Source organism: Alligator mississippiensis, chromosome 1, assembly GCF_030867095.1.
Source record: "Alligator mississippiensis isolate rAllMis1 chromosome 1, rAllMis1, whole genome shotgun sequence".
Taxonomy (NCBI): Eukaryota; Metazoa; Chordata; order Crocodylia; family Alligatoridae; genus Alligator; species Alligator mississippiensis.
In genome coordinates this window covers 247496841-247519834 of record NC_081824.1, presented here as the reverse complement: position 1 = coordinate 247519834, position 22994 = coordinate 247496841, and the positions used below count along the sequence as shown (strand labels likewise).

At 45.6% G+C, this 22994-nt stretch overlaps 2 protein-coding genes across 2 annotated transcripts; both read right to left on the bottom strand.

The window, feature by feature from the left end:
* Positions 1-133: 133 nt before the first annotated feature.
* On the bottom strand, positions 134-4621 carry TAF13 (TATA-box binding protein associated factor 13). Its single transcript, XM_014603962.3, has 4 exons — positions 4532-4621; positions 4369-4447; positions 4157-4254; positions 134-1237 (listed from the first exon to the last, which is right to left on the bottom strand). The coding sequence occupies exons 1-4, from the start codon at positions 4556-4558 to the stop codon at positions 1067-1069; spliced, it is 375 nt and encodes a 124-aa protein (XP_014459448.1). The 5' UTR covers positions 4559-4621; the 3' UTR covers positions 134-1066.
* Positions 4622-7444: 2823 nt separating this feature from the next.
* On the bottom strand, positions 7445-19004 carry GTPBP8 (GTP binding protein 8 (putative)). Its single transcript, XM_019476503.2, has 7 exons — positions 18845-19004; positions 16528-16899; positions 14419-14571; positions 12414-12544; positions 11941-12040; positions 9554-9696; positions 7445-8569 (listed from the first exon to the last, which is right to left on the bottom strand). Exons 2-7 carry the CDS (start codon positions 16858-16860, stop codon positions 8557-8559), a joined length of 873 nt encoding a protein of 290 aa, XP_019332048.1. The 5' UTR covers positions 16861-16899; positions 18845-19004; the 3' UTR covers positions 7445-8556.
* Between the last annotated feature and the right edge of the window lie 3990 nt (positions 19005-22994).

Here is a 22994-nt window from a genome sequence, read left to right as displayed (position 1 = left end):
CAACTGCCCTCATTAGCATTTAGTAATGAATAAACAAGACCATTTCTGGTAAACAGAATACCCTGCTTGCATTGTTACTTACTTGTGTCCTGTGTCTTGACAGCTCCAATAGCTCACTCAAGATCAAGAGGAATGATGTGTTAAAACATTTTATTCAAATACCCATCAGCAGGGGGGAGACATGGAAAAGCAAAACTCCTAGTAGTTTGTACTTGGAGAGGTATACAGTACATTTGGTCAAACATGTCCAGACAAAATTTTTCCACCCACTCTTTTGAAATCCACTTGTGGGATCTGAGATCTAAAAGCATCTGTGCTAATGAGAACCAGAATACCTGTAAACAAACAAAAAAACCCCCCCAAAAAACCAACCCCAGTTCATATTTACTGCTTTAGTCATCTGCTACCTGACTTGAATATGTTGCTACAAAATGAGAGCAATAAGAATTTCTAGTCCTCTTTAGTGACAACCTCCCCAAATGTCTTAAAATAACGTACAAAAAATTCCAATTAACAACAAATGCAATTAGATAAAGCTACTAGTTTCACAGACAACTCTAAAGGGCCAGTTAAGGCTTAAGAGCATAGAAGATACCCTAGTACTTAGATGGCCTAAAAATCCCCAAAGCAGTTATCGTTAATTTTTCTGGTTTTTTGGGGAAAGGAGGGATGGAATCATTGCCAACATGGTTAAGGATAATGGCAGGCAAGGTTTTAAGTGGGCAGGGACCTACCAAAAATCACAGTGAAATTTTGCAGGTTCCCCTGTGTGCCCCCACACCCTCCATACGCCCCATCCCCCATTGGTAAAGGTACCCGAATGCTTGCTCCTTATTGGCAGAGAGGAGAAAACCAGTTTTAAATATGGCTGGGAGGCAAAAACACTGCCAGTCAGCAGCAAGCAGAAGCACCATCAGGTCAATCAGCAACAGGGGCAGGAGGGAAAAGGGGGAAACACCAAAATTAAAGGAGCTGCTGTGCAGCCCACTTCTGTGATTTTGGTAGGTACCTAATAATGGGTAGTCCCCAGGAACATACCGTCTTTGCACCACACAAAGGCAAGTTATCAAGATCCATAGTTGGCTTCATCAAAAGCCTTCCTGGCCCGTTTGAGTTCTTCATTCATTGTCAAGAGATCTTTAACTCTGGCAAACTTCCGTGGGTCCTTGCGGATCAAAAAGACGATGTCTTCAACTTGAACACGACCCTGCCGCCCGATTGACATGGCCTTGTGAGTCTGTTGGAAAATACATTTCAGTCATCTATGCTTCCCACTCCCTCTTAAAGCTAAAGTGGAAATTTCCTTTTGTTTTTAGAAGGCACTTTCTGAAGTGGAAAGCAAGTCTGATCCTAGCTAAACTACAGTCCAGGGGCAGCAATGTTTTCTGTCCCTTGCACCCTAAGGCAAAACAACACTTCCAGAATTAATTTAATCAGCAACTCAAATGCTAGCTGTAGTATAATTAAGCAATTTTGCTCGAAAAAAAAATATGCAAGAAATTAAAATCCCACAAACAACCCAATCTCAAGTATACACTTTGCATTAGTCGTCTTCACCAAGTGTTTTGTGCATAATGAAATGTGACCTATTTGTAGATGACACCCGAGCCAGAGTTATACAGGTAGGAGAGCAGGCTTAAACTAGAGACTGATTTGGGGAAGCAGAGCATAGCAAGCATCAGGCAGTGAGAAACAAGTATGCAGTACATATAGTGCAGGTATCTAAAAAACAAACAAACTGCTGAGCTAGACAACTTCACTCAAAAACACTTGGACAATGACAGCAGGACATTCTTCTTTTACAAGAGCAACAGAATCCACATCCCATAGAGCAGTGCCTCTCAACATTTTTTATACTCAAGGCACCCCTCATCCAGCTCAAGGCACAGCCTTAGAACAGAACAGGGATTCTCAACCAGGGTGCCTGGGCACTCTCAGATACTGCTAGATCCTTTGAAAAGTGCCCTAAGGTGCGAGGGGATAAGCAACATATGAAGAGACAAGCAGATAAGCACAGGCTCAGACTTGTCCCTGCCTGGCCCCCTGCAAGGGGGGAGGGAGGGAGGGAGGGCAGGGTAAGAACTGTAATATATAAATTAGTTTTTGAAATGGGTGCCATTCAAATTCACACAAGTGATGAAGGGGTAGCTTGAGTCCAAAAAGGTTGAGAACCACCGGATTTGAAACCTGTCCCCCACCTCTAAGTTTTGACTACAGAAAATAGCAAAGCTGGTCTGCTGCTGCAAACAACTCAGAAAGCCAACAGGGTAGCACGTCACAAAGTCACAGACTATAGTCAGAGAGAAGTGGGGCTGGAAGAGACCTCTAGAGGTCATCTAGTCTAACCCCCTGCCTGAGGCAGGATCAAACCCATCCAAACCATAATCTAATATCTATGTAAGACTACCATCAACTAGGACACAATACAGACCTAACATCCTAACCCAGGGGGTTTCAACCTTTTTAAATAAGTGTACCCCTGGCAGGTGGACATGGAACTGGGGGGGGGGGGGGGGGAGGGTGCGCGTGCATGGCCAGATGCAGAGTGACAGCAGTGTGGCCTGGTGGGTGGCAGCGATGGCTGCTGTGCGTAATCTTCCCCACCCCCCCGCCCCATGTACAACTGGTGCCTGTGCAGCCCACAGAGGGGCATTTCTGCCCTTACCCCACCCTGGCCCTGTTCCTGGGAAGTGGTGGCACTCCATCCCTGCTCGCTTGTGCATACCCCCTAGGGCCTTCCCAAGTACCCCCGGTTGACAACGCCTGTCCTAACCTACCACAGGTAAAGCAGAGGAACCATGGCAGACAAGGTCCTGCTTCTATGCAATGCTGTCAATATATGCTCAAGGGATCCCAGGAAGAGAGCCATGCCTACTGCTACAGGGGGAAGGCAAAAACGTGGGTCTCCAGGTTTATTTTATGAACCACAGGTACGTGCTGTCACACCTAAGTGCTAATATTGTGCAGCAACCCTTAAGGGAGCTTTGCGGCACCCTGGCTGAAAATCAGCATCATAGGAGGCGTACACTTTTATTTCTTTAAAAGGTATCGTTTAAAACTAACATGGACTGCAATGCACACGTCTCTTTTCTCTCTTGGAAGCACAGTCACTATGCTGGACTGTGAACTGCTGGGAACTTGTCTGTAGTAAGGCTCTTGAAATCACAGAAAAATCATAGACAATTAGGGTTGGGAGGGACCTCAGGAGGTCACAGGTTGCATCTCACCAACCCAAGGGGCCTAATGCAATAGTATCATAGAAGATGAGGGTTGGAAGGGACCTCAGGAGGTCATCTAGTCCAACACCCTGCTCAAGGCAGGACCACCCCCAACTAGATTATCTCAGCCAAGGCTTTGTCTAGGCAAGTCTTAAAAACCTCCAAGGATACAGATTCCACCACTTCTCTAAGTAACCCATTCCAGTATTTTACTACCTTTCTAGTATGAAAATTCTACCTAATACACAACGTAAACCTCCCTTGCTGCAACTTGAGACCACTGCTCCTTGTTCTGTCATCTGCCACCACTGAGAAGTCCAGCTGAGAGTCCAGCTTCATCCTCTTTGGAACCAACCTTCAGGTAGTTGAAGGCTACTATTAAATCCCCTTTCAGTCTTCTCTTCTGCAGGCTAAATAAGCCCAGTTCCTTTACCCTCTGTTCAGAAGTCATGTCCCCCAGTCCCCTCACCATTTTGTTGCCCTCCACTGGACTCACTCCAATTTGTCCACATCCTTTCTGTAGTAGGGTCCCAAAACAGGAGACAGTACTCCAGAGGTGGCCTCACCAGTGCTGAATAGAGGGGAATAATCACTTCCCATACCCTGCTGGCAGCACACCTACCAATGCGGCACAGTATGCTGTTAGCCTTGGCAGCAAGAACACACTGCTGGCTCATATTCAGCTTATTGTCCACTGAAACCCCCAGGTTCTTTTCTGCAGAGCTGCTGCCCAGGCAGTCAGCCCCCAGCCTGTACCGGTGCATGGGATTGTTCTGTCCTAAGTGCAAGACTTTGCACTTGTCCTTGTTGAACCTCATGAGACTCCTTTTGGCAAGCCAGGTTCCCCACTGTTGTGCAAGGCTGCAGCAGGGTGGCCCACGCGCCCAGACGGGGTACCCTCCCCCCCGGGGGGGCAGGCAGGGCCAGCACAGACGCACCATCTCCGTGATGAACTCGATGACCAGGTCCTCCAGGATGTCCACGGCCTCGGTGTAGGGGTTCTGGTCGTCCCCGAAGCCGTACATCATGCAGCGCACTAGGGAACGGAAGGGAGAACGCCACGCACGCGCAGTTACCATCTGCCGGGGCCTCAAGCTTGACAGGGCCAACTGCCCCCCACCCCCGCGCATGCGAACGCCCCAGTACTCACGCTCCTTGGAGAAGAGGCGTTTGCGCTTGCCCTGCCCGCCGTCCAGGCCGCCACCCGCCTCCTCCGCGTCTTCCTCGAACTGCGGATGGTAAAGGGCGGGAGGGGTTACTGCATGCCCAGAGCATTCTCCCCACACTTCCCCGTGGATGTCTCACTCACTCACCGGCGCGTCCTCCTCCTCGTCGGCCATGATGCCCGGCCCGCCTGCTGCGCGCCACTTCCGACCTAGCCTGCAGAGCTTCCGGGTGATGCTATGGGGGCCGCCATGATTTCGTAAGGAACTACAACCGGGGCTCCGCCCCTTTCTTCGTCCCTTCCATGGACGTTTCCGCTTACGCACACCACACTTCCGGTTTATGCTTCCCCGCGCGGCCATTTTGCCGTACGGACGCTGGCTCGAAATCTTCCCACCCCCGTCCTTTGTCCCATCAGTGTGAGGCTTCCGTTGACTCCCATGGAACTTCCGGTTTCTGCTGGCTAGCGCCGCCAATTCGGTGTACGGCTTGTTGGACAGCGGAGCAGTCTCAAGGCTGGGCTGGGCCGGGGCGGCGTGGGTGTCGCCGCACGCACGCACAGACACGTGCTTTTTCATTTTTTTAAATTTAATTTTAAAATTTTTTAAACATAATTTTTAATCTTAATTTTTTTAACTTTTAAAAAGTAATTATTTTAACTAAACTTAAAATATTTTATAATATTTTTTTTAATAAAATATTTAAAAATTAGATTATATATTGGCTGTACTTGTGCTGTGCCTCTTATAAAGAGAGGCCAAATCTCATGAGTTGGGAACTATCAACCCCTGCAGTTTTCCCCACCTACGTAGTGCCTGTTGCTGGCCTACATTGAGGTCCCTTCAGCTTCGCTTGTACTCCACAATGTCAGACTACACTTTTACAGCTCCATGTTAGACAAGAGCCCATGAGAAACTACAAGTGGAAAACAAGGTATTCAGGCTTGACTGGGAAAGAATGTGAAAATCTATTTAAACATGCTAAACCAGCCTTCTGCCTTTCCCTGCTTCCCTCTGCCCAGCCCAAGGAGGGACGAGCAGAGGGGAGAACTCACAACACGCTGCTTGGAAGAGACTGACTCCTTTGGGGATCATTTCTAGGCACTCCAGGCCTGCTGTCCTACGTGAACTTTGGCCCAACAGCATTTTTTCTCCCTCTCAAGCCGGGCTTGTGAGCTGTGCTACTACTTGCCACCTTTTTCATGCAGTTATTTACATCTAGGATTTTTAGGCAGGGGTTATACTAGTTGAGAAACTTGTTACTTCTCTGCAGGGCCTCAGTTCGATCATCTCCTGAGGGGAAGTTCTCGGGGCCTGCCTGCATTCATCTACTGCAGTGATTCTCAAGCAGGGTGCTGTAGCACACGGGTGCCTGGGGATCCTTTTCCGGGTGCCACACAATGTTAGCACTGCCGGGGTGCAGACATGCTGCACAAGATCGACCAGAGATTGCAAACAGGAATCCAGAGCGTCCGAACCATTCTGCCCTGTCGTGGCCTCTGAGTTCCTTGTGGCAGAGACTGCTCTGTTGTTTTGATATTGTCAAAAATGAGTGAAAACTAAGAGCTGGCATGTTCTGAGGGGGAGCCCTTGGTCTAAAGAGGTTGAGAACTGCTGATCTACTGGCAAGAGGTCCACTCTTCCAGTCAGGATTAGGTCTCTAACAGCTGTAAGTATGTTCTGAGTAACATATCACTGCTCTGAATACAAGCTTATTCTTTAAGAAGTTGAAGAGGAAGAGAAAAAAGGTGCAGCCAAGCTATAAGTACCAGAAAAATACAAACCCTTGAGAATGGGGTCAGTGAACATCTCTATGAACCTGTGAATGAACTGCATGGCATTTGGAGAGAGTAAGTCCAATGCTTTGTGGTATCTGTTCAAAATAGTTTTTTCCTGCGATACATCCATTACCTAGAGAAGATCATATTCTGCAGGGGAGTGGCTCGGTGGGGAATTTCTAGTTTGTATTGGGGTTTCTTAACCATATGCCATCAGTCATTTAATATTGCACTTTACACAGTGGCTTCCCTATTATGAACTTCTCCTTTGAGTCTTGCTATGTGGAGCATAAAATCAGACCTGCATAGCAAGAATCTCAATGGAACTGGTTAAAGCTTTCCAGCATATGCACATTCACTCTTTTGGTAGACACCTTAATTTTATATATTTAAAAATAATAAGTATATAAGTATTACATTTCTCTGTTGACAAAAAAAGCAACAATTCACACCAATGCTGTAGTAATTTCAGTGGTAAAAGATCTTCCTCTCAGTTAACATAGTGCCAATCCTTTTTCTCTCTCCCTCTTTCCACTTCATGACCAGTATGTGACAAGCAATGAAGAATAGTCTGTTCTTCCCCAAATTCTGTCTCCCTCTAGTGCGCGACTGACCTGTTTCTCAAGCTTTTTGGAAAGAACAGAGGTCTCTCATAGTTCACAACATTACATACTTGTCTGGTAACGCTGTAGTTTGTTGCTGCTAGTACAGAAAGGCCCACAGTTTTTTCCCCCCCAAAACTGACATTACAGTGGAAGTGAATAAACAAGTAATAAAAATAACTCTCAGATGCGAGCACAGCTGTTAGCCAGTGTTTTGATGTTGGGACCAATAGCCAGATAGTAGTACAAAGAATCCTAGAAAAGAGACAACTTAATGACTAGCACCTTCATAATGCTACATCTCAGACTATAATGTGGATGTAGGCCAGGGGTGGGCAAAATGTGGCCCAGGGGCCAAATGCAGCCCGCCAAGCCATTCTATCCAGCCCGCAGGGCCCCTAAAAAATTTAGAAAATTAGTATTTATCTGCTCTGGGCTGCCTGTCATGTGGCCCTTGATGGCTTGCCAAAATTCAGTAAATGGCTCTCTGCCCAAAATAATTGTGCCCCCCGATGTAGGCAGTCTTGGCTTTGATCTGCTTACTGCCTAATGGGATGCTCCCTAGGACTGACCTAAAAAATGTGTCTGATAGTCGCATACTCCCTGGCGTGCTGGTAGAGGGTCCTGTTAGCAATTAAAAACCTAGGATTCTGGACTAGCCCAGGGATTGACACCTCGTTCGATGAGTGACAGAAAGGCTTTATTTACTACAAGTATTTAAAATCAAGTCAAGTGAGCCCAAACCAAATCAAAGTCCAGTAATTAGCTATAAGGTGATGATTTTTCACCAAATGGGTAACGAAAAGGCAGTCTGTTTCTCTTCAACTTCTCAAGTAAGTTGGGCGCATCAGCAACTGATGTCAGAGAGATTTCTCACTCTTGAAGTGTGCGCTGTTTGCTGCTTTACTGCCTTTTTATACCCTTAGTTTAGCATCTTCAAAGCATTCTTTTAGTTGTGTAAATCAAGAGAGAGTCCCAAGCAGTAATTGACAGGAAAAACCTGCTCATTACTGGTTATCAGAAATTTCTAATTTAAATTAGTTACTTTCTTCAGTAACAAGAGGTTATCCAGTTTGAAACATATCAAGAAATTGATTAACAGCCAGGAAAAATATACTAAATCAGGAGGAGACATCTGTTACATATGGAGAATGTCTCTTCCTGCACATAAACACGAGTTAGTTGCAAAAAAAATATTTACCATACTAATTAATCAAGGATAGACATTTCATATGGTTACACACCAGACAACTAAGAGTCTGCCTGAAATCATTTTGAGTATAGAAAGATAAGCTGGAAGAGATACTTCATTATTCCTTCTTAGATGGCCTAGCCATGAACTCGCATCCTCTTGCAATACGCAGTTAGCGTTATTCTGTATTTTAAGTTTTGTGAGTAGGCCCAAGCTTAGCATGAGTTTCAGAGTCATCAGGTCCCATTCCTCCTCTTCCACTCCTTTGTGACCATCACAGCAGACACTTCTCTACTAGGGCATGAAGCATAAGTCAGCAGTCTCCAAATGCAAGGCCTCTCGTCTTCCAAGGAGACAAAGCTCCATATTAACATAATGGACTTCCAAGCAGGGCAGCAAGCATCCAGGATTTCCTACACCACGTCAGAAGCACCATATTCAGATTATGACTGACAAATCTATTGTGATATCTGATGCTCAAAGGTGAGATCTTTCCTTCACCTTCTAAACACGGAAGAAGTCAGCCTATGTATCTGGTGCATCTACCAGACACATTTCTTGGTGGTGCATCTTCCAGAGTTCAAGAACCAGCAGGGTGGACAGTCACAGTACACTCCTGCAAGATGAATGAGAAATCAAGTACTCCTTCAGGAGTCTGTGGACTGGGGATAGCCAGAGGTTGACCTGTTTTGCTACAGATGTTTGAAGTAGGGCTGGTTCATTAGCTCCAGAAGAAGAATTGGAACCAGGTTCTTGTCCAATGATTTATTATGCTCAGGGAAACTCCTGTATGTCCAATTCCACAGTTGGTCTGCAAGGCGGGTTAGAAGTATTCTGTCTCTTACAAATAGATGTTCTTATAAATGGTCAATTGTTTAAATATTTGAAATATTCAGCATTAAATAAATACTTTCATTTTAGTGGGGACAAAAATCTTTACTAGAACTTCTCAAATTTCAGCCACTGAAACCATCTGTGACATCTACATACTTAATTGATGCCTACACCTGATATAAGTGGTTGGGTCCCGTCAACTCTTGTTGCAATCAAAATTAGGTGGATGGTTCTGAAAGACTGCTTTGTGCTTGCTTTTTTCTTGTCCTCACTAAATCAAGACTTGCATTCCTGTTCAACTTAGAACTAAATGGATTTATCAGAAGGCTTGAATTCCACGTGGTACCCCTGATTTCCTCAATAAAAGAGATCTAGAAAGCAATGACTAATTGGAGGGGAAAAACACACCTACATGATGTTCTTGATCTAGCTAAGAAAGGAGGATGCTATGCTTAAGACTCAAAGAGCTCAGGGTCTTGCTCACCTCCAGCTGTAGCCATATATTCTAGAATGTATGCATTCACATTCAAGACTGCCTTCATATGAAGGAAGGGAAGGAAATATAAACCATTTATAAAATATGTTAATAATATTTTAATGAAGTTAATAATGATTGAAATCTGAAAAATAATCTGTTCTAGGAATAATTTAAACCAAAGATTCCACCTTTCTACCCAGTGATTTAAAATAAAATATTGGAATTAGTTTGATTTTTTTATTATTTACAAACTCATAAATCCAAAATCCAGTCACAGGGCTTTAGTACCTTTTATGGTGGATAAGTGAGTACAGCAGGATAGTTGTGGTTAGGGACATGTGTGTTGTCATCAGGACTCTGTAATGGGTAGATTTCCTGTAACATGTGCTATAAAACACCTCAGCAGGTAGATCCCAGAAAACTCTACAGAACTGTGGAAACAAAGATTCATAAAGTCAGGTTTCTAATTTTGCTCTTCTAACCTATGAATAAACACTAAATCTAGGACCCAGTTGTCCTAAAACATTTAAGAACATAATAATCATAGTCCGTACAATTCCCTTCCTTTTAAGCTCAGTTATACACAACTACTTCAAATGTGCTGGATAATTCAGGAAAAAATAAGAGTCGCATTTAAAATCTGAATTAACCTTTAAGATATTGTTTTTGTACATTTAAACAGACTTTCAAGTTATTTCCTTATATAGCTTGAGTTACTTTATTTTAATTTAAAATTTCTCATTCACTATTTCTAACATACAAATGTAAAAGTAAAGAATCAAAATAAATATATTATAATTTAACATAGGAGTACATAAGTATAAAATAGCAAAGTGCCAAGTTTGTTAGAAAAGCTATATTTACTGAATATGTTTTAATAGTTACCAAACTATGAGAAGCAGCCTAGAAAAAAAGATTCAACACACACACACAAAGATAATTTAGAGCAGGATTTTCTGACTCGTGACTTAAAATCACCAATCCACCTTTCTCAGTGCTGCTCCAATCTCTTTGCCCTACACAGAAATAAGGATTTATTAATTCTTCCATTCATTAGTTAGTATGTGCAGAAACAACTGCTCAAAACTGAGCAATTGCTTATTGCTCAGTCTAAAATACACTGACCCCATTTACTATAAGACAGATAAACAAGGGCACGGTGACTCCTGGAAAAAAAAAAGGCACAATATAAAAAATATACTGTGCAACCTGGGTTCCTGCAAGAGTGCCTGCAGAACGTGACTAGTCTGCTATGGCAGCCTTTTTGTAAGGGTGTAAGTGACAACAGAAGCACAGAACACTGGACGGCATCCTAGGCCTTGGTATAGGTTTTTTTGCATGATCATGTGCGATACAGTTTTGTATTTGTATCCTGAAAGCTGACTTGAAAAGATAGTACATTGGGGTCCTAGGTTTGTAACTTGCTCCACATAAACAGACAATCTGTCTGACACAATCTGACCCCATAATGGGAAACTCAAGTTGGGTCCTTTCCATTTTATCTGTAACTCAGATGTCCAATTCCATTCTCATTTACATCAGTGCTCTCTAGTTGGCTTCCCTCAGACAGTACAGATGTAAGAGGGCAAGGTCTCAGCCTGATGTTCTGTTAATTGTGGATCCAGAAGAAAAGCCTGTTCCTCCTCCCAGTCAAGTAGACTAATAGGCTAAGAGGAACTAACAAGTACTGACACTGAAGTCAAAGCAAGCACAGGCAGCAGTACAGTTCAATAGAGCAGCATTAATTTGTACTGGGCAGCCTGAGCACAGCTACTACCTTTCTTTTCCAAGAAGAAAGCCACAATCATTTCACAGGAGGTCCTAGTCAACTATGCCTTAGTCACCACCCCCTGCACTGTCTGCCTGAGAGGAGACGAGTGGTCTGAGACAAGCCTCCACATCACAAAGCAGAAAGGCCAAAGGAGGTATGGGCCTTAGAAGGATGAAGTCTCACCTCCGTTCTACAGGTACTCTCCCCTGCACTGGGTCTGTGCATAACCAGGACTTCCATCTCCAAAACCACCCAACACCTTCCAGTTAGTTTCCTTCCTTTCAGGTGCTTAAATATAAGGTGCATAGAACAGAAGGTTACCTGACTGGGAAGAGCTGAGGAAAACATCCCTGAGTTTGTTTCTCTACAAAGTCCTGGATCGCCAGTACATTTTTTAGTAGCAGTCCCTTGGGAGCTTTGTCAATTTTTGTTAACACGAGCTGCAGAAATCCATTGAGTGAAGATTTAGGGTAGGATGGAGAGGAAGAAAAAGAGAGAGAGTGAGAGAGGAGAGAAATGTTATTGGAAGCCTGGAAACATTTACAAGATGCATCATTCTCCCAGAGTTTTCCAACTGCCTTCTGTCTTATCTAATGGGCAAGATACTACATTAATGGTGAGTAATTGCCCTATGAACATCTGGCCCTTTTCAGGTGTCTCACTCCAGACACCAAGAATTAATTCTGTTTTGAAGATCTAGCCCTTAAAAAAAGCAGCTTTTCAGGCCTCCTATATTATAATGGAAGGGATTTTTGCCATACAGGTCACCTTTAACTTGCTAGTAGACCTGTACTGCACAGGGTCATCTGGTTGGTCTGTTATGTATTTTAGACACAAGTCAGGGGCATTCTTTAAACAAACCTTTATTCTGGGTTTGTGCTTTCAAGAGAAAGGATTAACTTACCACATAAGGGATCCCAAACTCTTCCAACATCTCTACAGCAATGTTGTCTACTTTCTGAATTCCTGTTACACCATCCACTAATAAGAATGTCCTCTTCAAGCTGCCAAAGGCACAAAAAGCTAAGTGGCAACATAGCAACAGTGGTCTCAGCTGAGTAGCAATGAAAAGTGATTTTAGCCCCCACACAACCCTTCATATCAACTACAATTCATCCTGAGAGGAATTGGTGCAGGACATCACCTTAAATATTTCTTGGGGCTTTGATCTGTCCAGACATAAGAGACTGATTTACACAATGGAACAAACTTTTCCCACTTCTGTTCAAAAACTGATCAGGGAGTCGAATGCACCTAATGCATCCCTTGATACATTTTAGTTTATGTTTATGTTTCTCTCTTCCATCTAATATTTGCAAATATGTGCCTTGGAACTGCAGGAAGCAATACTACAACTGCATTTGGTAGCCCTCTTACTTCTTCCGCTCTTGTAGATAGGCTTCCACCATCTCAGAAAAGTCTCGTGGGGCTCGGTATCCGTAGCCAGGCATGTCCACCAACGTAAAACGTTTCCCCACCTTGAAGAAATTAAGTTTCTTGGTGTGACCCTGGAGTGAGAGAACATTTTTAAGTATTAGCCAAAGGCAGAGCAGATGACAGGATGATCTAAAAAGGTGATTTATATTAAGCACATAAGCTGCATGTGGAGAAAATCAAGACAAAATTTGACAGGCCTAGAAGCTGGGAAAGTATGGTATTTTTTTTTTCCATACAACAAGCACATTTTCCCCACAACACAGCTGCTGGAAATTGGACTGCACATTATATGTAAAAAATACAGTAAGAACAAATTCTGTCATTTCCTGAACAAAAACAAAAATAAAATCTGCAGCAATCCACAGGAAGCAAAACAATGAGTAGTCTTGGCTCCTGGTTGCTGCTACTCAATAAATTCCTACAAGAAAAGATCTTTTTTTTTCATTCTGCCTTTCAAAAACAAACGGCACATTTTATTCCAGGGCATGTTGTATGCAGGAAAATGTACTATTTCAGATCTATTTATACTCAGAAGCATAACTTAAGAAGCAACCCCACTGTCTGGAAAAGGGAGGCACTTGTGAAAGCAAGGAACCAATTCAGGATTTAGTGGAAAAAATTCCCTTGGACTAACAGTAGATGAATTCAGCTTAAGTTTATCGAAGTGCAATTATGTAAATCTATGTAGTGATGATGATGTAGGTTTGCCCAGTAGGGACATGTGTACTGATTCATATTTCTGAGATTAAAAGTATTTTTTAAAGCTGAGTGAGTGGAGGGAGGCAGACCAGATCCAATCTAGAGCAGAAAACTTGTACAAACACTCCCATTCAGCTGTGGCGAGCAGAAAGCTTCCCACAAAGAGCCAGAGTAAATCATCTGTGCATGGGAGCAGGTCTCAGCTTTGGAGAAGGAAGTCTGGAATCTTCAAATACTCCATGAGCTGGAAGCAAGACAAAGGTGCCTCCAGGCTGCCATCATATGAGTAACCTCCCCCTGCCCTTTTCCAGCTCATATGTGCAAATTCAAGTCAACAGAGATACGGAGCCATGGCCCTGAATCAGCCATATCATGCAGAAAACTGGATGATGTTGAGGTTTGGAGTAAAAAAAATGGGATGGAATTCAACAGAACAAAATGCACGACTATGCCATTGGGGAACAAGAACAAAAACTTCTTCTATAAGCTGGGAGTTTATCAGTCTAAAACAATCAAGGAGAAGGACACGATGCAGCCATAAATAAGGAAAATGCAATCCTAATTGGGAGAAATATCTCCAATACAAACAGGAAGGCAGTCATGCCATTGTACAAGGCCCTGGTGAAGGTTTATCCTGAATTCTGTGTACAACACTGGTCATCAACCTTGAGCGTGCATGAACTGGAAAAGGTGCAAGGATTGGCTGCTAAGAAGACCAGGTGCACAGCGAGTCTGCTTGTGAAAGGAAACTAGAAAAGTGTGGCTTCTTCAGCACAACAAAATGAGAAGGAGCAGGATGTCTGGCAATAAATATAGTGTAGGGCTAAACATCACAGAGCAGAAGTAGTATTTAAGGTAGGGGGAAAAGCTGACACAAAACCAAATGGGTGAAAACTGACTGCAAACAGATTTAGGCAGAAAATTAGGTGACTTCTAACTCAGAGGGAGGAGGACTTAAGTCAGACTGTGCATATGCCCTTCAGAAAGTGACTAAGAACACCTCTGTAGAGCTCTTGCATTCGTTTTGTTTCAAGAAACTCTACAACAAGCATGTTCTGCTTCCAGGATTTCATCCACTCCCAACATACTTTCCCTAAACTCTGAGGGCTCTTTCCACCTCATGCATTCATTACTTCACCAGACATTCTGCTACTGAATTCCGTGCATTCTAGTGGACGCACACAGTGAACCAGACACTAACTCACTCGGCCCAAAGCAAAGTTTGGCCCTCATTCTCCCAACCCACCCGAATGGCACCAGCATCCAACTGAGAGGGAGGGCATTCCAAAACAACACCTACTGGAGTTTTTGACACTCTCACTTCAACTTCTGGAGCCAAAGAAAATAAAGCCTTTATTAAGCAGGATTTCCCAACGTTGCTTCGGCCGATAAAGCACACCTGGAGGGAGAGAAAAGGAGAGCATTGCAGCATTCTTCTCTCCCTTGCCCAGTACTTTCTATTGCAACAGGAGTGGCTCCTGCAGTTCTTAAAGCCTTACTGGCCTGGGTGTGGGAAGAATGACCATATACTTCCAGCCTAAGCTTGGGCTGTGGGTTCAATTCCCTACTCTGTCTGGAACTTCCTGTGTGACCCTGAAGAAGTCACTTCAGGAAGATCCTATTCCACCTGTTGTGTCCCAGTCTAAACATGATCCCCTGCTATGCTGCTTAAGTACCTGGAATGCCTCTCTTTTTGCAACATACTTTCATCATAGCCTTAAGACTATGTCACAAAAAGCTGCAACAAGGAAGAACCACCCACCTTCTGCACTGATGGTTTTTCAGAACTTGAGCAGGATAGAACAGAATCACATTGAACTCAGATGCCTTGGTTCTTCTTAGGGTGCCTAACAGATGAAACAGGATCTGGCCCTAAGTTTCCCAGCTCCACATCTGTAAAATGGGGATAAACAGTAGGGCTGTGCAAAGCTTCGGTTCCTGATTTGATTCAGTGGAGATTTGGCCGCCAAATCTCTAAATCCAAATTGAATCAGAGGACCCTCTAATCTCTCCAAATTGAACTGGAGTCCTCTGAATCGATTCGGAGAGATTCAGCCATAGACACATTTTTAAATGTTTTTTCTACATAGCTCTAGGTAGCAGGTGGCTCGTGAATGCTGTGATGGCGGGGCGGATTGAGCATCCCACAGAAGTGCAAGGGGCTCCCCAGCATGCTCAGCAGTGAACCCAGAAGTGGACCATGAGCGGGTAGCCCTCCAGTGCACTCCCCGGCGGACCCAGAAGTGGACTGGAATTACTTCCAGTCCACTTCTGGGTTCACTGCTGAGCACATGGAGCGCCCCCCTCCTCCGTGAGATGCTCCATCCTCCCCAGCATCGCAGCATTCACAAGCTGTGCCTGGTACGTTGAGGTATGTAGAAAAACCATCTATGTCTAGATCCTAATAGCTGATTCCCCAAATCAGCATCGAATCTTCAGATTCAGCTGAATCGAATCACGGCCAGTGATCTGAATCAACAAATCAAATCACTGTACCTGATTCAGGCCAGATCCGAACCTATTAGGGATGCGCGAAGCCGGCCCTATTCAACAGTTCTTTCCCTATCCTACAGAGTTGCTGCTGTAACATAATACACACCAGATCATGAGGTGCTCAGATACTGTGGTGAGAGAGGCCAGACAAGTACCTCAGATAAACAATGGGTCTCATCCAAGCAGTCCCTGGATCTCTCTCATACATATGTACGTAAACACTTTCAGAAGAAGCCAAGAGAGGCACAGAACCTGATGCCTCAATGACACAGAAATTGCAAGGGGTGCCCTATCTGTGGGGGTTGATCATTTTGTTCCCTTCAGAAGAGGCCTGAAAGTTCTAGGACCTAGTGCGGGGGATGGGGATCTAGCACGGCAGCTGGGAAGTCAGCCCAGCTGGGTTGACTCCCTGTTTCCTGCCGGATCTTGCGCTGGGGATGAAAAGTCAGCCCAGCCGGACTGACTTCCCATCCCCAGCCTATGGTCGAAATGTTTCGACTTTTGAAATGTTTCAACTAGCCTCAGTTTTTTTCAAGGCTACTTTGATGGCTTTTGTTTCATTCCAATTTTGCTGTTTCAACCTTGAAATTGCTCAAAACACTATCGAAATGAAAAGACCGGTGAAATTTTGCATAGCCCTACTTAGTACAGACTCATGCTGGCAGGTCCCTTGGCATTCTGCAGAGGGCTGGGACTGCACTGAGACATTCTTCTTTGCCTCTGCCTAGTCAAGGAATTACCAAAACGAATGTAACTAGAGCCCAAGAATTCAAGGAAAGAAAAAAATGTTACACTGGGGGAACTTTCAAGTTTCTCACGACAGTAGCTGTAGAAGCAAGGGCCTGCCTTTTAATGCCCTGACCTCAGGCTGTGAAAGTAGTGGAGCGTGATCCATGCGGATGGCAGAACTGAAATAATCAATCACATGGTCTTTCGAGGGTTTGAAAAGCAACTCTGCCCACTGGATGTAATCCAGGCTGGGGTTGAAGATCCGGAAGTTTTCAGTGTTCACACTGGACATAAGATATTTCTCCAGATCCTGGAGGGGGAAAGTCAGTTTAGTGAGCGTTTTATCATCCATCCGCAGTATGTTTGCAAATGAAGCTTTATCTGGCAAGCTCTTCCAGGTTGCAGTGCATCTCCGTAGCAGCCAGTTTGCCTCAAAAAATTTCCTTGTCTTCTGCAGGTAGAACATCTCTGCATGCTCTGCTTTGACTCCCACAAGCTCATCAGCCTACAAGTAGCAGAAAAATTACTAATGAGCACAATGAGGTAATTAGCCACGTTAGTTTGAACCCAGGCAGGTGGCAGGGTAGAGATACACGTTATAGACTAACTAAATCAACCTCTAAATCTCTAATACAGTTAGTGTGTAACGTGCATCCTTACCTTGCCTTTTGCCAATCTTTACCAAGTTAGTGTACTATCTTAACCAAAGACAGAGTCTTAAAAACTTGCCTGCACATGCAGTTGTTTTGGAATAACTGCCCATGTAGCCACTTTTACTGAAATAATGGCATGTCCACCTGGTTCTGCAGAAGCAGCTGCCGTACTTTTAAATTCTCACCCTACATTAATTCAAATGCAGGATTAATCCTAAAACCCTTCCAGTATAGACAAGCCCCTTGCTCAAGACTGGTGTCTCATGTTCAGAGTTCTTATCAGTGGAAAGCTTCAAAAAAAGAAAAATAAAGAAAAACAAAAGGTCTGCCTGAAGGAAATGACCTATCAACCTCACATGATCAGGGCAGCCTAGTGACTATAGCCAGCAGCCCATGACATGATGCTGCTAGCAGGCCATCCACCTATCATTGACTCCTCAGCCTCCTTTACAGGTGGGTCATGCCACAGGAAGCCACTTTAACTGTTCCATCACCACCCTGAAGGGGTCTGCAATGAAGGTTATAGTTGGGAAGAAGTAGGGCTGGAAGTGACCTCCAGAACGCCTTGTCTAGTCCAACCCCTTGCCTGAGGCAAGATCATCCCTACCCAAGCCTTCCCATGCAACCATAACCCATGGTCTAGATAAGACTACTGTCAACTCTGACACAACACAGACCTAACACCCCAACCTGCCACAGGTAAAGTAAAGGAACTGTAACAACCTGCTTCTATGAAATGCAGTCAATATATGCTCAACAGGTCATGGGTAGAGGGCCATGTACCCCAAGCTCCAGAGAAAGGCAACCCCTCCTCCCCCAAACGGTCTGTATCAATTTGACCATGGGGTAAAATTCCTTCCTGACCCCAAATATAGGGATTGGTCAGACCCTGAGTGAAGGGGCAAGACCCTCTAGCCAGAATCCTCCAACTTTGCTCTTAATAGAATCGGCACACCCCAGTTGAAGCTTTAAAACACTCACCAGACACAACAGAAAATACTTGCCTAATAATAAAGGGGAACCCTACTGGCATGCCAGGCACTGTGCAGCCAGAGAAAGAAAAACCTTGAGTCTGGGGGTGACTACAGTCTAAGCCAGTGGCTCTCACCCTTGTTAGACTTCAGCCTCCCCACTTGGAAAGTGCCAGCTCTTGGCTTCCACTCGTTTTCTTCTCCTTGACCAGGGAAAAACACGGGAGCCGCTCCTCTGGGGCACAGAGCCCGCAGTGGGTCAGAAAGTTGCTGACACTGGGGGTTCTTATTTGGAACCTTCGGGTTTATGCGGTCAATCGCAGGGTGACGCTGCACGGGTGCTGCCGCCCCTGGGAGAGGATCTTAGGTCACCCAGTTGTTAACAGCAGCCTTCAGCCTGCTGACAGGGGTCCGAAGAGGATGGAGCTGGACTGTTCTCAGTGGTGGCAGATCACAGAACAAGGAGCAATCGGTTCAAGTTGCAGCAAGGGAGGGTTAGGGTGGATACTAGAAAGAACGTCCTTACTAGGAAGGTGGTGAAACACTGGAAGAGGCTACCTAGAGAGCTGGTGGGATCTCCGTCCTTGGAGGCTCTTAAGACCTGGGCAGACAAAGCCCTGTTAGGGATGATATAGCTGAAGCTGGTCCTACTCTGAGCCGGGCCTGGACGAGACACCCGCTGACGGCCCTCCCAACCCTCCTCTGCTACGATGCTGTAAGTCCCCGCTCCGGGCATCGGGAGCACACAGCCAGGGACGCGCGAGCAAGCAGCTGCGCGGGCTCCTCCACACGTGCCCGGCAGCGCGACCCCCCCACTAATGCTCACCTCCGCCGGCGGCCTCACTTCCGCCCTCCACCGCTTCACGTGCCGGGGGGCGGTGCCTGCAGCCGGGGGTGGGCTCGGGCCTCGCCCCGCCCCGCCCCGCAGCCGCCGGCGGCCGGGCTCCTCCCCGCGCAGGGCGGGCAGGAGGAGCGTCCACAGCCTTGACGGACCTGTGCGCCTCTGCCTCCCCTCGCACGCGGGCCCCAGCGGGGCGGCGGCTCGGCCCCATCACCTCGATGCCAGTGCCTTCCGCCTCAGCCCGGCCCTGGGCTCCTCCGCTTTCCCTCTGGAGGGGGCAAAGCTGCGCCAGGCCTCGCCTCGCTTCTTGCTTTTGCTTTCCTTTCTCGTCTCCTCTCTTCTTTTCTTTGGGGAAAAAACCCAAACCTTTAAAGGGTGTTGCAGCTTCTGGGAACTTTGGTGTGGGCCTGGGGAGGGGAGGGCTGCCCCCTATCTTGATGTTCCCCCCCAGCCCCTGCTTACCCATGTTTTCCTAGCCCTTAGCCAGTCACGTCTCTGAGCGGAGTTTCACTGGGTGGTGTCTGCTGGCTCCTCCAATTTGTTGGAGGGCCAGTGTGCCCTACTCCTTGTTTCCCACCCCCCAGCACTTGTTGTTAACCTCTGAACCTTGCTGCCCTCCCTCTTATTGTTTCAAGTTGTCCCAAGAGCTCAGCTGATGCACACCTGGTAGTCCTGTCCCCACATCCTGTGGTTAGAGGAGGCTGCAGTTCTTCTGTGGGCTATGCCCAGGATCTTCCCATGTATCATAGGGGCCTGCCTCCCTGTGCACCCAGCCTGGGCAGTGCACAGGGAAGAAGCAGCTTGTTCCCTCTGCTTTCCTCCTTGTTCAGGGTGTGAGCCCCCCACATCACTTGCTACAGGCCACATATACCCCACTCCAGATACAAAAGTTTTAATTTTAAGTTTTTAAGTTTAAGTTTTAATTTACTGAGCTTTTCTTTCGTGCTGATCACTGGAGGATCCATGTGTTTCATAGGCATAAATGAATGTGTCCTTTCTGAAGCAGTGAGGGTGGTATGAGCTCCATTGTGCAGATGGCAGGGCCTGAGGACCAAGCTGAAAATGTGAGAGAGGGTCTTCAGAAACAAAGATGCAGGAGAGGAACCTGGGTGTATTTGTCAAGTATGAATGCACAGGATGACTAGACAAGATGACTCCGAGTCCACAGTGGGATGTGGCTATGATCCTAGGATGCAGCAGAGCTATCTTTGGTAGTGATTGAGAACATCACTACCCTCATGCCAGATATTGGTACGAATTTTGTGATCCTAGGGTGTCACAGAGCTGTTTTCCATAGTGAGTTAGGAATTTTGACAGCAGCGCGTAGGCTTCCAGATAGGTACTTTTTAAGACACTTGCAGAGATAAGTACAGGGCTGTCAATCACAATGGTAATTTCTCCAGCTCCTACTTCGCCCAGCCCTTCAGGGAGGCAGGCGACTGGAGCCTCACAAACAGAACACGCAACCAGCCAGCCCATGCCCGTGCCCCGTGCCCAGCTCTGGGCCCTACCAGTGCCGGCCCTGGGATGCTCCCGCTTGCTTCCACTCCCCCCCCAGCTGCTTTCTCCACTTTCCTGCCCGGCCACTCTGCACTACATGGCTCCCATACCCACATCCATACCTACACACACACACCCCCATATGCAATCACTTCTGCATGTGCACTAAAAATGCCCACAAATCAGGACAAAAATATATTTCTTAATTCCATTAAAATATATTACTATGCGTGTTTTATTTTTAGTATGTAATTTGTTTTTCTTTCCCCTAAGATGGCAAACCCTCTTCCCCAAAGGAGTACTTTCAGGGGCAAGGGGAGAGATGTCCAGTGGCAAAGGTCAGAGGTTAGGGGTAGGATTTCTAGCCCCAAGATGGCAACCAGGGGGCAGGACACCTGTCAAGGGGCCAGGCTACCCATGTGGCACTCGACAGCTTGAAAAAACTTGGTAAGCGGCCCTCCGCTCAAAATAATTGCCTGCCCCTGCCCTAATGTCAGTGAAATCTATGAAATCCTTTGTGAGTGCTTTTGTGGTGTGTGTCAGCGATTCCAACATCATAGAGCAGAAGTGTGGTGCTGGTAAACTGTAGGAGTAGAAAGAGGTTTTCTTTTGCCAGTCAGAGATGAGAGATGAATGAAGATTTAGGAGGCCACCTAGAGGCTGCTGCTAATGGTCTGTGGTAACATAACTACCTTCTGGATGGTGACGGTGGATCCAGGAACCAGAAACCGCACAGCTTACGTAATATTTTTAATCAGCTTGAGGAGTGACTTCACATACATGAACTTTTTGCATGTAAAAAGGATCCATCAATCAAGGTAACTAATGGCTGGATTGACTGTGCAACAGCAGCAGAGCAAGCTGGTCACACACATACATGTGTATCACTTGCCAGTGTCCCATGACCATGCTCTGCAGGGCCAATTCCAAGGGTAACAGTGGAGTTCAAACCATACAGCCCCTCCAGACCTTTGCTTTTCCCACGGGGTCATAGTTAGGGCCATCTGCTATAGGGGGTATAATGTGGACAGATGTTCCCAGGGAACTCAGGGGTATTTCAGAATTGTGCAGAGGCCACCAAGAAGCTATCGCATGGCAGCAACTACTCATCACAACCAGCCACACTTGACTTGACCTTCACCCCTCTTTTAGTTTTCACTCTCCGATTCATTTTGGTCTCCTGGCCAAGAAAGCTTTTTCCTTCAGTTGGTTGGATATCTAGCAGGACACAAAAATAACTGACTGGGGTCTTGGACAGAACACCATGATCACTGCAGTGAAAGGTGAAGACTTCTTGCTGCAAACCATCATCGCCTTAGAGTCAGAATAAATCTAGTTCAGAAATGCAGTTTAACATTAAGGTGGCCAGACACTTCCCATTTTAACAACTGACAATAGGATCTTTATAACCTTGTCAAAATGTAACTACCTGGACTAAGATTTTTCTGACTGTCAGTCTTGCTTTGCCTTGATTTGCCTGTCATGCAAGATACATCTGTTAAAATTATTTAGCCATTTTAAGTAAGGTCAGATGAAAATATTTGGTTTCAACATTGTTAGAACATTTATGCTGCTTACACTAAAAAGTTCAAACTCCTTCTGGTATTGTAGAGAAGGCCCAAAGTCTGGCAGTCTATACTCATGGTAGGAATGGGCCTTTGGCTGTCCCTGTCAAAATCTACCCAGATTTGGCCTAGGAAGAAATCTCTGCAAAACCTCAATTCACACGTGCTTGTTGGAGCCTTGCTAGAGTTTACTAGCAGCCCAGCTTGAGACCCTGAGTTTGGAGTGGCAAAAGGATTGAATTCTAACAGCAGCAGCTGAATTCACTGAGAGACGCATCAAAATATAGAGGTCTGTGTAATGCAACTGATTCTGAGAATGGCTGCAAGTTAGCCCTGAAAGTTGGAGCACAGGTCTGCCAATTTATGGGTTTTATCCCTCAGTGCAGTGAGATGAGATAATTCTTCTACCTCATCTCAGAGGAACACTGGGAACCTTAAATCATGGTAATGTTTCAAAAGCACTCAGACACTGTGACGGGTGCAGCCTTGAATGTCCAGGAGGATATTACCAAATCACTTTATCCTGTGCCACGTTTGGATGGTGTGCAGTGTATACAGCCTGGGGCACATGCTGAAGGAGAAGCATATAAAGAAGTGTAGCACAGCTACCCAGTCCATTCAGTCTGTGCCCAGAAAGAGCCAGGAGTGGGAGGGGTCATGGAGACAACAGAAAGTGATTGTGTAACTAGAGACTATATCATGATGCAGACACACAAAGCAGCCTTGATTCTGACTTTGCCCAACTTCTGTACGCCTGACTCTTCACCTTTTTAATATGGTTGGTTGTGACCCCTTCCCCCTCCCCACCCCCCCATCTTTCTCTGACTAATACCTTGATAGGATTAAGACAGTTAATAATCAGTGAGAGGAGCTTCCTATGAAATGCTGATCTTTTCCCCAAATATACCCTACCAAAAAACAACACAGGGTCATTAGCTTTCAGGCCTTCCCTTCTCATATGCTCTTATATGAGAGACATATGACCACAAGCTCTTACTTTAGCCACATAGCGAACCTACCTGCTATAGGCTTTCAAATAAATATATACCCATCCTGTCAGCAGGTCAGAC